Below are 15,328 nucleotides of genomic sequence, written 5' to 3' on the forward strand. Positions count from 1 at the left end.
TTAGAAAATCGTCCTACCTTGTAAGGTTCCTAGGCCAGAGCATTTCACTACATTGTGGCCTTTGGAGAACAGCGGACAAAGAAGCTGAATGAATCTCATGGGATTGCAAGTCCTTTAGCCAGCTGAGCCAGCCCACACTGGGCCAGGGAATCCCAGGCACCCAGCAACTCTGTAACTAAAGGACTAGCTAGCAGGGATCACCATTCCCCAGGCCAGGAAAGAAATCCGATCCCCCAACAAAATTAACCTCTGAAGTGCTGAAGGATCGAGAGGTCAGGCCTCAGTGCTGGTATCAAGTCAGCTGTGAAAAGTTTCAGCAAAGCAAAAGCTAACACCAAACTCTGAAACCATTACCGTAAAGCACTGAATGGAAGGGCCCTCCATGTGGCCCCAGGGGAGTTTGCAACAGCAAGTCAAATTGAAGAAAATCTAAGAATGAAAAACTACTTTAAATCCTCACAGACTGCACAAAAACGTTGCAGAAAGTCTTTCCAGCCCTAAGTGCTACTTTTAATGATGCAAAAATCATTGACTATAACACTTCTTAGCTCATTCCATTGACGTCTGAAGGCAAAGTATTTGATTGAAATGATTAGCCTACAGAGAGAATTTCTGAACCTAAAAAGGAAATGATACCTGTTTGTACAGTTAACAACGACACACATACATTATTTCCGGTGATGTCAATCTTGATGCAGTGCCAACAAAAATATGCATTAATTCCGCAGGCTACTTATTTCAAAAGAAAGAGAATCTCAGTCTAGGCAGGGCTACATTAAACATTATGGTACAGAGGCTGGAAGGGGAGGTGGGTGGGAGAGAGTCCCAGCTCCAGGATGGGAAGGGGTTGCACCGACTAATCCCTATTAAAACCTGTAATCAAGGCACTCAGAAAGAACTATGTAAACAGATGCTATGAACAATGAACAACTGTATTACTACTGAGAACTCAAAAGCAAACTTATGTTATAGCCACAAGCTTTATTTGAAAACGAAGGATTAAGATGTTCTCCAAAACCCTGACTCCCTCTCCAAAAATCCTACCAGTTGGTTCCCGGCAGCTTTCAAAGACTTTCCCCAAGAAAGGCTCTCCCCCTGGCCAGGGTGGCCCCTCCAGTGGAAGCAGGGAGTGGGGGTTGTGGCCCTGGGGGATGGTTAGGGAAGGAAGCAGTAACTGGCTCCAAGCGAGGTCTCTGTGTGGTCAGCGTTTGCTCAGCAAACAGAAGCTTTCAAAATGGAATGAAGAGCCATTCCTCCCCCACCGAAAAGGGAGGGAATAAAAGATCTGCTCAGAGGAGAGGAGGGTCTGGTGGTGATTCCCAGGTGAATGAAAAGATTGTAATCTCGAAGGAGTCCCAACAAAGTTAATCATTCGCATCTCATCCTTCAAGGCCCTCGTCCACTTGAAATACTGCTGAGACATCTGCCATGGGGAGTGGGAAGCAGAGGTGGGGGTGGGCAGTGGGTGAGTTTGAGGGAAGGGGTAGTGTCCAGATTTATTAAGACAAAAAAGTTGGGATAGACCCAAGCTCTGGCTGACAAGCATGCTTCAAACCACCCCTTACCTTCTATGCTGTCCCTGAAACTGACTGTATCTTTACAATATTACTTCTTTGAGAATCTGTCCAACAGCCGAGTTAACTTGGGAATGAGATGGTGATTGCGTGTATGGAGACACATAGGCACATGGGCACAGATGCACACACACACTCTAAAAAGTTTCCATTGTTTCCTTGCTCTAGGCAAATATAATAGGTAAACATTCTGATTTGTCATCAAGGTAAGCTAGGAAATGTTGATCTATTCATTTATTCATTCATCAACTAACATATTTATAAAGCATCTGCAATGTGGCAAGTGCTGTTCTAAGTGCTGAAGATACAAGCAGTCAACAAAATAGACCAAAAATCTCAACTCTAATGGAACTTAGCTTCAGTGGTAGAACTATAAAATAAATGAGACAAAATGTAAATTTTACAGTACATTAGCAATAAGTGCTCAGGAGAACAACGTATTGTAAAGAAGAAGATGTGATTTGTCAAGGGGGGGGTGTGGGAAATTTTACATGGGGTGGCTATGGCAGGTCTGCTGAGGGCATGGTTTTTATTACCAATCTAGAAGAAATATGGGAGCTGGGTATCTGAATACCTGGGGATAAGGGACTTTCAAGAGAGGAAATGGTCAGTGCAAAGACCCTGAGATAGTATACGACTTGCAATGCATTCCAAGAATGAGTGGCTGGAGCAGTGAGTGGTGAACCAAAGTGGGGTGAGGAGGGGGTCAGGCCAGAGAGTCCAAGGGTACAGGGAGAGAGGAGAGTGCCTGAGTGAGGCCCTGCAAGTCAGCGTAAGCAGCTTGTCTTTTACTCTGAGGGAGAGAGGATACATTGGAGGGTTAATAGATGGAGTTTCTTCTTTTTATAAAAGTTCATGTAAATGTACAACACTAAACATATCATTTTGATTATACATGATTTTTACAGGGGCGAGTTTATGTAGGAGACATAGTGCTTTAAGAAGGTCTTAGTTTTCTTTCTGTGGTTAAAAGAATCATACCTTTCATGTGAAAGGCTCTGAATTATTTGCAGCTACAGGTTCTAATTGAGTCAGGGTTTTCTTGGTTTTAAAGATAATAATTAGCAGGGATAAGGGAGACCCAGGCAATGGGAGAGGAAAAGGGAAAGTAAACCAACTCCATGAGGGCAGAAGCCCTTTGGCGCTTTTCAAAGAGCCAGGATTGCTCTGTCATTTTTGACCCTTGCTTCTAAACAGGCCAAATTCCAAAGGGCTCCCAGAACTCATAACACTTTTCTCCATAGAAACAATGTTATCAGTGATGTTAAGGTTTCCAGGTTACTCACAGAGCCATCTATAAAACCAAAATGTAGTTGATGAACTCTACTCAGGTATCAAAGAGTAGAAGAAAACTTTATTCTTGGAATACAGTACATAATTAGACAAAACAGAAAACCACAAAGATGAATCTAAAAAGATGTTCACTTATTTCTAATGAGTACTTTATGAAAACAATGCTAGTGAAGACACTTTGCTCCTTTTCCTTCAACGTATTCAACCCTCTTTCCTGGCTTTTCCCTGTAGGCTGAAAAATATATTACTTATCTCATCAAATAAAACAAAAACTTTTTTTTTTTTTTTACCTCATGCCCATATTCTCCTCCACAATCATGCCAGTCTCTGCTCCATATTACAGGAAAACACCTCAAAGGAGTACTTTGAGTTGTTCCATGTACTTCTCATGTTCCATGATCCTTCAACCCACCAGGCAAGATGTTTCTTCCCACTACTCCACTGAGACCACTTTCTGTTTTCCCTGAGAACATCAATGGCTCCCTCCTTGCCAAAGCCAATGGTCAACTCTGTCCTTACCCTACTTGAGTTTTCAGCAGCAGGTAGCATCGACAGATTCTCCCTTCTTGAGTGGGCCTCATCCCGGGTTTCCATACCGTCATCTGCACCTGGTTCCTACCTCCCTAACTGTGCTTCTCAATCTCCTAGGCTCACCCTCCTCTTCACCTCTCCAGAGCTCCAGGGCCTCCATCCCTGGACCCCTCCTCTTCTCTAACTATAACTTCTCACTAACTTCTAACTAAGTTATAACTACCACTTCTAACTAACTTCTTTTCCTGGGTGATCTCATCCATGGCTTCAAATACTAGGTGCAGGCAGACAACTCTAAAGTCTGTAATCTCTAGCCTGGCCCCTTTGTGTACCCAACACATCTGAAATCAAATTTAACTTACTCAAAACTATTGCTCCCAACTTCCAATGTGTCTGCACCCCCACTCCCAAAGTCTTCTGTATCTCAATGTATGACTCTACATTAACAGTCCTGATTCTCTCCTTCCTTCTTGCCTCCGATGTAATCCATTAAGAAGTCCTTTTGCCTAGAGCCCCCAAATATACCTTGAACCCAATCACTACTGAACATCTGCAGTAAGATAACCTTGGACCAAGCTGCCATCATCTCTTTCCTGCCACAGCCACCTCCCAGGTCGCTCAGCCTTCCCTCATGCCCTGCTAGACTCCATCCTGCACACCCCAGCGACAGCAATCTTTCTCCAGTGTACAGCAGATTCTGTCACATTCCTGCTTAAAGCCCACTGATAGCTTCCCAGGGAACTTAAAATAAAATTCAAATTTGTTCTCTTGGCCTAGAAGCCCTATGGCTTCTCCTCTTCACTACGTCCAAAGACAGGACCCACAAATGCACCAAGCTTCTTCCCACTTCCTAGGCCTTCGCACTGTGCCTCCTTTCTGGAATGCTCCCCCCACAATGTCTCCCCCTGGCGGCCCACTTCTCATCCACTTCCTAGGCCCTTGCGCTGCGCCTCCTTTCTGGAATGCTCCTCCCCATGTCTCCCGCTGGCGGCCCACTTCTCATGGGTCAGATGTTGGTTGTAATGGCACCTCCTCAGGGATCTCCTCTTACACCCTGGCCCAATTACATTCCACCATATGATTTTCTTCATGATGTCAACCAGTCAACACATTGTCTTTCAACAGTCTGTCTTTCCCTCAACACAGGGAGCTCCTCGAGCACAGGTGTGCTGTTTGCCTTTGTTCTGAGCCATATCCTCCCAGTGCCTGGATCACAGCTGATGTGGTCCTGGATCACCCAAGCATAGGAGGACAAAATGGAACTGATTATTCCATGCAGTCTCCTGGGGACTGTGTAGTACTTCCAAGGACTTTAGTTCAATGGTTTTATTTGGTCACAGACCTGCTTAGGGGCCTGTCTCTCCATAAGAAAAAAGATACACAAACAATATTTTACACAAAATTTCCAGAGACTCACTGATCCCCTGAATCCTGTCCATAAAGCCCAGGTTAAGGGCAGCTGCTTCTGAGTTTTGTAATACCACTTTAGTTTCACATTTTTTTTTTTTTTTTTTTTTTTGAGATGGAATCTCACTCTGTTGCCCAGGCTGGAGTGCAGTGGGCCGATCTCAGCTCACTACAACCTCCGCCTCCCGGGTTCAAGCGATTCTCATGCCTCAGCCTCCTGAACAGCTGGGACTACAGGCATGCACCACCATTCCTGGCTAATTTTTGTATTTTCAATAGAGACTGAGTTTTGTCATGTTGGCCAGGCTGGTCTCAAACTCCTGATCTCAAGTGATCTGCCTGCCTTGGCCTCCCAAAGTGCTGGGATTACAGGAGTAAGCCACCACACCTGGCAGTTTCACTTTTATACTGACTTTTTGTTTCCTTAATTTGGGAATCAGTATTATACTCAGTTCAGTTGCTTTCTTCTTGCTTGCTAGTAACAGAACAAAGAAAGGGAAGGGAGGGAGGGAGGAAGGAAAGCTCTCCTGGATGAATGAACAAGAAGGAAAACATAAAGATTTAAAAGAGAATCTGTGTGTATGGGACACATTAAAAGATGTGACACACATCGCATTGCCTGGTGTGGAATTTTACTGGGTGTAATCTGCAACAGGCAGTGGGAAGGCGAGTCTTTAGCGAAGATTTTGAAGTATAGCAGTTAATACTAGGGAGTTTATTATTTTCAACAAGAATTATAGGAAACTAGGCAGCTTTGGGGTAGAAAATGAACAACATTCAACAAATAGTCAATGTAAAACCTTTGCCAGATACCAGGCTGGACACTGAGAATATAAGGCGGAGGAAAAGGAAACGCCCCAGTCCTGACAGAGCTCTTTACATGGAGGAGACAAACAAGCAAAATCACGATGGATGTTATGGGGAAAGTGATGACAGAAATAAACAGGGTGCTGTGAAAGAGAGTCACACAGGAAGCACTTACTTTAAATAGCATGGTCGGGAAAGGCCATTCCCAGGAAGTGACATTTAAAGGAAGACGTGAAAGATGAGAGGGCACCAACCAGCCATCAGAAGGAGAAAGCCAGGTGTTCCAGACGAAGGGGTTGGGGAGTGGAAGGGGGACACATCAAGTGCAGAGACCAGAGGGAGAGGCTGGGTGTGCTGGAGGGGCTGAAAGGTGGTTACCATGTTTGAAGCTTAGTAAGTGGGTTTGGGGACATTAGTGGAGAAGAAAGACTATCCTCTGGAGAACTCTCAAACCATTAATAACAACTGATCCTAGAAAAGTGTCAGTAAAGAGCTTTGAGAGGTAGTCAGTGTGCCTCTGCATCTCCCCCTTTCCTTTTCCACTTCCTGTAGTCTTTTCTGGGAATTAGGACCTAAAGGATAAGCAAGAGGGCCTCCCTTCCTGTTAATGTTCTTTTTCTTTTATTTTCTATTTTTATTTTTTGGAGACAGAGTCTTGCTCTGTCGTTTAAGCTGGAGTGCAGTGGCGCAATCTCAGCTCACTGCAACCTCCACCTCCCAGGTTCATGCAATTCTCATGCCTCAGCCTCCTGAGTAGCTAGCACTACAGGTGTGCGCCACAGCATCTGGCTAATTTTTTTTTTTCTTTGTATTTTAGTAGACAGGGTTTCGCCATGTGGGCCAGGTTGGTATTGAACTCCTGAGGTCAGGCAATCTGCCTTCCTTGGCCTCCCAAGGTGCTGGGATTATAGGCGTGAGTCACTGCGCCTGGCCCTGTTCATGTTCTTATGCAGAATCTCTGTTTCCACTGGGTCCGGGGAAGCAGGACCTCACTCTTTGCATTTACCCAGATTGTGGATCCCTCCCTCCCTACTGTTTCCAGTGAAGTGGTGATACTGTGCTCCAATTACATTACAAAAACAGAATGAGCTGCCTTTCAGCTTCAAATATTTTATCTTATAGAGCTGCAGTTTCTGTTACCTTTTGTTGGCTAATTGTTGAGATTGTCTGGAGTCTACATTTGTGAGTACTCACATGTAAAAGCACACATATTCCTTAATCTCTAAACAAAAGATTTCATTCAGCAGGAAGAGTATCCAATCTGTTATCCATGCTTATGCCCTTCCCATTCTAAATCTGAAACCAGTGGATTGTTAACAAAACCTTAAAGACAGCTAAGGAACAGGACCGTGTGGGTGCCAGCATCTTCAGCCTCAACTCACAAATCCAGACTTTCCACCCTCAGTCCAACACCAGGGATGTCTTTTCTGGAAGGGTGCCAATCGGCTACATCAACTCCAAAATGGCAGCATTTCCAGTAAAGGACATAAGAGGTCGAAGTTACTCCCAACAATAACGATAATTAAACTTTGTAAGCTTTACTGCCTACACATCTCATCTCATTTAATTCTAAGAACTGTTCTAACATGCGTTATTATCCCCATGTTATGAAAAAGAAACCAAGGCTCAGAGAATTTAGATGATTTGCTCGTAGTCATACAACTGCCAAGAGACAGACTAGAGCCAAATCCTGTTTGATTTCCGTGACACGGCATTAGAGGAGTGAACACCTCCAGGTCGCTATGCCAACAGATGACACTAAGACACTTAGTGGGCCAGGGCCATTCACAGGTTATCCCACAGTCCTTCAGCTCCTTCTAATACTTTTGGGTTTGGTCCAATTGAGATACAGTCATTTACCAAATTCCACACTATAGTCGCTCCTCCTATATTTGCAGTAATTGTTCTCTTTAAAATATCAGCTGGATATTGACTTTTGTGTGCCAGGCATTGTGCTGGGGAAACAGTGGTATGTCAAAGAGAAGATGTCTCTCTCTACCCCCTTGTGGAGCTTATAATTGGGTGTATGTGGGGGTACCAAGCAGTCAAATAAAAAACAAATACATTTAACCGCAATCAATGAGACATGCCATGAAAGAAAAAAAGAAATAGTAAACTGTGAGGATATATTATAGGGAAGAAGAGAAGGAAATTATTGTCCACAAAGTCAGAAAAATCTGTACTCAGGCTGCCTGTATAGGAATGCTGTGCAATGCTGAAAGTTGACAGTTTTGGTGAAAATCTTGAAACTTGTCCCTAGCTGTAGCTTTCTAAATAGCAAAACCTAGATTACCCCATAAAACCCCATCCCACACATCCCTGGCTAAGAACAACAGCCACAGAAATTTCTGTGTCATTGTCTCCAAGGCCATAAGGAGTAGCAGCAGATGGCAAGGCTCAACATGTATTTCAGGGAACAGTATGAAGTGAGGCTATCATGTCTCTTTGGTCGTGATCATAAATCTGGTTATTTAGAGGAAAACAGGAAAAAACCCAAAGAAGCAAATCCATGTGGCAATTGGGTCTTTTATTTATTAATTAACTACTTTTTTTGAGACAGTGTTTCACTGCTGCCCAGCAGCAGTACAGTGACACAATCTCAGCTCCCTGAAACTTTAAACTCCTGGGCTCAAGCAATCCTCCCGTCTCAGCCTCCCCAGTAGCTGGGACTACTGGCATGTGCCATCATGCCTCTAATTTTTATTTTTATTTATTTTTGAGATGAAGTCTTGCTGTGTCACCCAGGCTGGAGTGCAGTGGCGTGATCTCGGCAAACTGCAATCTCTGCCTCCGGGGTTCAAGCGAGTCTCCTGCCTCAGCCTCCCAAGTAGCTGCGACTACAAGTGTGCACCCCCACACCCAGCTAATTTTTGTATTTTTAGTAGAGAGAGGGTTTCGCCATGTTGTCCAGGCTGGTCTTGAACTCCTGACCTCAGGTGATCCACCTGCCTTGGCCTCTGAAAGGGCTGGGAATACAGGCATGAGCCACCGCACCTGGCCTATGCCTGGCTAATTTTTAAAATTTTTTGTAGAGGCAGGGTCTTGCTTTGTTGCCCAGGTGGGTTTTGAATTCCTAGCTTCAAGCAATCCTCTCACCCCGGCCTCCCAAAGTGCTGGAATATTACAGACGTGACCAACTACACCTGACTATGGTCTTTTAAACAGAAAATTAAAGGAGATTTAAGAGAACATGATTGGCCGGGCGCGGTGGCTCACGTTTGTAATCCCAGCACTTTGGGAGGCCGAGGCGGGCGGATCACGAGGTCAGGAGATCGAGACCACCGTGAAATCCCATATCTATTAAAAATACAAAAAATTAGCCAGGTGTGGTGGCGGGTGCCTGTAGTCCCAGCTACTCAGAGAGGCTGAGGCAGGAGAATGGCATGAACCCGGGAGGCGGAGCTTGCAGTGAGCCGAGACTGCACCACTGCACTCCAGCCTGGGCGACAGAGCGAGACTCCGTCTCAAAAAAAATAAAAATTAAAAAAAGAAAAATAATAAAAGAACATGATTGGCTTTGAGGATCTATATTTTATTAAGGGTGCTGTGGGGGCACAGAGAGAGTTCAAATGTTTATTTTTGTAGCTGCACTATTATCTCTATTAAGATGGATGGGGAATGAAAAAAAATGTTTCAATGCTACTCTTTGGCTTTTTCCAATGGGAGTCCGGCTCCAAGGACATCCTTGAGTGTGTCTACCACAGGGTGATAGGGAGGGAGAGGGACAGGTGGCTGGGGTGAGGAGGGGGAAGTGTAATCGAGGAGAAGGAAAGGATTGGAGAGGAAACTTGTGCTCATTACTGGCAGCCCCTAGGCAGACTGTTACTTAAGCCAACAGTTGGGGACTCTGATCTCACTCCACTTCCTGCACCCAAAGTTTTCCCACTGGCCCCGGTCATGCAGCCCTCGTGTTGTAGGGCACACTGCGGGGCAGAGGAGAGAACACTGGAACAGAACAGAAGCTTGGGGCTGAGTCCCTACATCTGTCACCACATTGACTTTGGCCAAATCACTTCCTGATTGTGGCTCTCAGATTACTCTCCTGCTCATGAGCAGGCTGCCACCTCAGAGGTCCACTAAGAACCTTCCAAGTATGAATGTTTTGTAAAACTATACCCCTAGATCTCCCACTGAATTCCTTCTCAAAAGAAAATTCATTTGCCTTGTGAATTTGACTCATGATCCATCTGTCCCCTACTAGGGACAGACCTTGAATTTACTGCAGACTTTCTAGGGGCCAGGCATTGTATGAAATGCTGTAAATACCTTTTCCCGCAGAACCCTTCCTACAGCTCCATGAGGTCGTAGTTTCTCTTGTAAGAAAACCTGCTCTATACCTTAGCTTTGGTATTTCATTGTTTCCCTTTTGAGTTTATAGGGACTATAAAATAGGTTCACAAAACCTTTCCCAACCTCTGAACGACAATCTTGTCTACAATGAAAGGAAAAAAAAAAAAAAAAGTTTGGCAAAGAGCCTAACTCATTCTAGGTATTTGCCTAGCGGGAAGGCTAGCTGAAAAAGTTATAGACTGGTTAAGAATTAAACTCCTTCCATTTGACCACTAGTCTCTAAGAGAAAAACTGTTTTGAATGGAAGAAGAGAAGTTAAATAGAGTGACTGGCACACAGAAAGTACTTACAAATTTTACTATTGGTTCTGAAAACCAACAGTGCGCCAGAGACTCTACTAACTTTGTATACAACGTTGGTACCAAAACTCACAATATCCCAGTATGATAGATTTTATTATCCCTCATATACAGATGATCTACAACTCAGAGAGGTTAAGTAAGTTGCTCAAGGTCACATAGCCAAAAAATGCTAAAGCCAAAATCTGGACCCGGGTCCACCTTATTCATAAATCAGTGTCCTTCTGGGGCTTTCTTAAGCTCCCATTTATCGAGTTCCTATCATGGTATTTACTGTGCTGAATTTTCTGGTCTTATTTCATCCTTCTGATATTCCCTATGCAGTAGGTATAATCATCCCAAGTGTATATGAAGAAATTGGGGAGCAGTGGGTTAAGTAAGATGCCCAAGTCCACACTGCTGGGAAGCTCCCAGTCTTCTGATTTCAAAGCCCACTGGCAATTGGCACATTGGGGATGATTTTCTTAACTTTACAGACAGCCACTTCACTGGCTTGAGTATTAAGAGTGTATTGACAACAACCCTATCCCCTGGTGGCTCTTTTCCCCGCTTTTTTTTTTTTTTGAGATGGAGTCTCACTTTGTTGCCCAGGCTGGAGTGCAGTGGCACAATCTCGGCTCACTGCAACCTCCGCCTCCCGGGTTCAAGTGATTCTTCTGCCTCAGCCTCCCGAGTAGCTGGGATTACAGGCGTGTGCCACCGTGCCCGGCTAATTTTTGTATTTTTAGTAAAGATTGGTTTTCTCCATGTTGGCCAGGCTAGTCTTGAACTCCTGATTCAGGTGATCCACCTGCCTCGGCCTCCCAAAGGTCTGCGATTACAGGCTTGAGCCACTGTGCCCGGCCAGGAGTGGGTGATTCTATCAGTAGGTACCATCATGGTATTAGGCCGGTGCAAAAGTAACTGCAGTTTTCACAATTAAGAGTAATGGCAAAAACCACAATTACTTTTGCACCAACCTAATAGTTTCAAGTTCTATATTTTTGCTTAAGTTTAGAGAGAAAGATAAACGTTCTCATTCAATTCAGAGCACAATGCAAACTGATGCTATACGTGTAGGTTCAGCTGCAGGGAGCTAGCTGGACCTAGACAGAAACTCCATTCTTCAGCCAACTTTCTTCCAAACACCGTACCAGGAACAATGGAGAATGGATAGAAAAAGTATGTGAATGGTTCAGGGTAGCCCCATCACCAGTGCCAGAAGATACTCGAGACTGCGCTCCTCTGTAGTGCCTTAAGGGCATCATCTGCACACACAAATGTCAGAATTATAAGGGAAATATAGAATACAAGCTTTATTGGCAGCCCACACTAGTGTGCATATATTAGGTCCAAGGATGGTCTTTGCATTTTTGTTTATAAGAACAAAAGAAGTGAAATACCCTAAATATTCACCAGTAGGAAGAGAGTTAATCAAATTATGGCTCCTCCATAGAATGGAATCCTGTGCGTGACCATTAAGAATGATGTTAATGAATCCTGATAAAGAAAGATGCTCATGCTGTACTACAAAATTACAAAATTAGATTAACCATCTCTCATTTTTTAGAGGCTGTATAATGTAATTAAAATTAAAGACTATAGAGTCACACTGTCTAGCTACAAATCCTGGCTCTGTCACTTTTAGCTGTGTGACTTTGGACACGTTGCTTAAGCGATGTATGTCTGTTTCATCACCTGTACAATGAGTTCTTACTCCCAGAGGTGTTGTAAACACCAAATGAATCAATACATGTAAAGAATTTAGACTAGTGTGTGACGCACTGCAAGCAAGTATTCAAGATATGTTTCAAAAACCAAAATGTCTAAGTGCTTACATGAACAAAAAAACACCTGGAAAGCACCACGGTGTTAGTGATAGATTACTCTGTGTCATATAACATTACAACCTTTCTCTTTTATCCCTATTGTTTGCTTATCTGCATTTTCAATATTTTTTCCAAAATTAAACATGGGCTAAAAAAAACAAAGAAAATCACATTTAATATTTTTAAATCCCAATCTTTTATCAGAAACAGAAACCTCACCAAAACTCATTTTTTTAAAAAAGCTATGGGTCAGGCCAGGTAATTACAAAACCCGGAGTCTGAAGAAAGCGCATTGTGTTTCCTGGTCTTTGCTAGTTTGATGGCCTAACGGCAAGAAAGAACGTGCACCCCAGTACCTTGATCCTGAAGATGCACAGGCAGGGCTGGAGAGATGAAGAGACTAGAGAGATGGGAAAGCCGGATTTCATTCCTAGCTATCCACTTAGTTTAAAATGTCAGGAAGTTTAGCGGATTAAGGGTATTACAGTCGCTATTCATAAAGGTGTTTTGTTAGAACTTCTAGATAGCAATCTGGTGAAATAAGCCTTGCACAGGCTTAAATGAAAGCCTGTTACAGAACTTAAAGTTTCCTAGAGAAGGAAAAAGACCCCCAGGTATTAATTTTCCTAAAGAGCAGCTGCCTGGAAGACACTGTAATGTATCTTAAGTAGCCAATGCTATAAAAGAGATAACCAGTCACAGAACTAGGAGGTTTGAGCCCAGATCACCCGGTGGTAGAACTGCAATTAGCAGTAATGAGAGGCATGTCTACATTTTGATAAAAGCCACAGCTGTACATATATTATAGACTTGGGTCCTTTCTAAAAAATCCAAGGACATTTAAAGCTGTTGGAATCCAAGAGACAGAGAGGCGTGTTTGAATTTCAAAATTCACAAATTAAAAAAAAGGTGGTGGGGGGCTGTCATACTTATCTCACAAATGCATCTGGATGGGACAGTATGTCAAACTCCAGGAAGAAAAGGAGACTCACAATTATTAAGCCCCTATTTGCACAGCAGACACAGTGCCATTTAAGCCAATCGACCTAAGTGTTCTCGTTTGCAGTCTTGATCCGCGGGGGCAGACAATCTTGTAAATGAGTCTTTAAATCAAAGGTCTGCAAAACAAATTCCATTTTCCCCCAGTCCTTCTTATGAGATCATAGAAGGTATCTCAAGAAAAAAGACATCTTCACAATTAGGGGAAAGATGGGTCAGGATGAGAAGTCTTACAGAATGGAAGGGGGTGGGGTTTGAGAGAAGCAGGCTTGGGAGTGAATTCTGGCTTCACTAGTAAGCTGAGCTATACAGACTGGAGCTAGTCTACCTGTCTGAGCAGTTTCCTCATTTGGCTTGGGTAATGAGGAAACACTGGTGAACAAGACAGGTTCTTGCACTCAAGATGCTTAGAGTATAGATGAGGTGACAGGGTAGTAGCAGACATTTATAATAGGATGTATTTGGTGCTATGATAAGGAAAAGTTCAGGCTATCATGGGAGCAAATAGGAATGACACCCAATCTGGTCTTTGGTGTGGGGTAGAGAAGGCTTCCTGGAGGAGGTGACATTTAACGTGAGCCCTGAGGGATGGGGTAAGGATGAAGAGAATGTCTCTGCAAAGGTTGGAAGGCAAGAAAAAGGATGGTTTGGGGCGTGGGGGAAGAAAGTAATTCAGTGTGGTTGAAGAGAAGAGGAGGGAGAAAATAGCAGGAGCCAGATCTCATAGTAAGCCAGGTAATGGTTTGAACTTTATCCAAGGGTGATCGGAAGCTCATAGACAGGCATTTACTGCTTTTGGAAAAGCCACGGGTAGCAGAGATGCAGATATACCAAAGGAAAATTACTCCAGCTCTGCTTCCCAATTCAGAAATCTCACGGCATTGTTTGCATTTTATCTAATTTCTCTGACAAAGTAAACGTTTTAAAAATTATGATGTCCACCCCATGGAAAGCTGTAAATCACAACACTATCTCACAGCTCATTTGTGACAGGTTCTAGAGCCTCGTTCAGACACCACTGAGTTCAACCGGCACCTGCCTCCATGCACTTCATTTTGGATAATCAAATCTCATATTTTGTACAGGGCTGGTTATCTTGTAAACTGAAGTTACTCTAGACGCTCAGAGGTGAAAAGAAAATTAGGGGCCATTTGACTCAAATCCAAATTTGAGTAAGTAAGCTCAGGGGAAAAAGTACCTCGCTTGAGGTCACAGAGTTTAGGGGTAGATCCAAGGTTAAACCTCAGATCTCCAACCTCCAACCTGTGCTTTTTTGTTTTGCACCTTCATCTCTCCCCATTACAGACTAGGAATTCCAAATTCCTATCCCAAGGTCAGAGAGGTCTCACTGATGCCTGTGTAGCCACGTGAGGATGGGAAGTCTTATTTGCCAGTAAGCACTACAGGAAGTGATGGTTGAACAGGATGGGACTGATAAGAAGGAAAAGTAGTTAGAGCGATCTTATTCATTTTAAAAAAAAAAGCAGCAACAATACAGCAGTCGAGGAAAAGAATCAATTCTATTTAAGCAAAACAATTTAAAGTAATAAAAAATGTTTCCAGCATTATCCTATTTCAAAACATTTATCAGATGCCAGGGAAATTAAGCATGTGCAAGCACACATACCACTCTGTGGAAACGGTTTATCTAGCAAAACAAGCAGGCGGAAAAAAAAAAAAGGTCTGAGGAACTTCAATTTTTAACTGCCAAGTGGATCAAAGACACAAGCAACAGAAAAAGAAATACACAAGTCTAAATTTAGTCATCTCTTATACTGGTTAAGTCCCTTTTCAAAGTCTGTTGGCTGTTGCCTGGACACAGCTTTGGTGTGAATGACTTTCATCCGAGCCTCTATCCTAAGGGTCAAGCTTAAGATGCTGATGGCAAGCATACTCATTTGCTTGTGTCCCTGAAGTCTCTGTTTGGCTGTTAGGGGGCAGGAAAAGCTCTCTGGAAGTTTTTGGACCTCAAGAAGTAGCTGAAAAGAGTCAAAGTGATAGAGAAAAGACAGAGAAGTTCAGAAGGCATTCATACACATACACTGATTCAAACTTTTTTTTTTTGAGACGGTCTCACTTTTTCACTTAGGCTGGAGTGCAGTGGTGCGATCTCAGCTCACTGCAACCTCCACCTCCCGGATTCTCCTGCCTCAGCCTCCCTAGTAGCTGGGATTACAGGCACACGCCACCACACTTGGCTAATTTTTGTGTTTTTAGTAGAGATGGGGTTTCACCATGTTGGCCAGGCTGGTATTGAACT

The 15,328-nt window shown here is 43.5% G+C and overlaps 1 protein-coding gene across 5 annotated transcripts in view; it reads right to left on the minus strand.

Annotated features, from left to right (window-relative positions):
• The window catches only part of NAV2 (neuron navigator 2), a 780,691-nt gene that overhangs the window by 99,008 nt on the left and 666,355 nt on the right, over positions 1-15,328 (minus strand). Inside the window, exon 1 of one of the 5 annotated variants that reach the window (XM_058424470.1) lies at positions 18-100. The exons of the other annotated variants lie outside the window; for them this stretch is intronic. Coding sequence (XP_058280453.1) covers positions 18-43 — 26 coding nt within the window. The 5' untranslated portion in view covers positions 44-100. Of the gene's footprint in view, positions 1-17; positions 101-15,328 lie in introns of those variants that run through there. 5 annotated transcript variants of the gene reach the window in all.

Source organism: Hylobates moloch, unplaced genomic scaffold (genome assembly GCF_009828535.3).
Source record: "Hylobates moloch isolate HMO894 unplaced genomic scaffold, HMol_V3 SCAFFOLD_11, whole genome shotgun sequence".
NCBI classification, from domain to species: Eukaryota; Metazoa; Chordata; class Mammalia; order Primates; family Hylobatidae; genus Hylobates; species Hylobates moloch.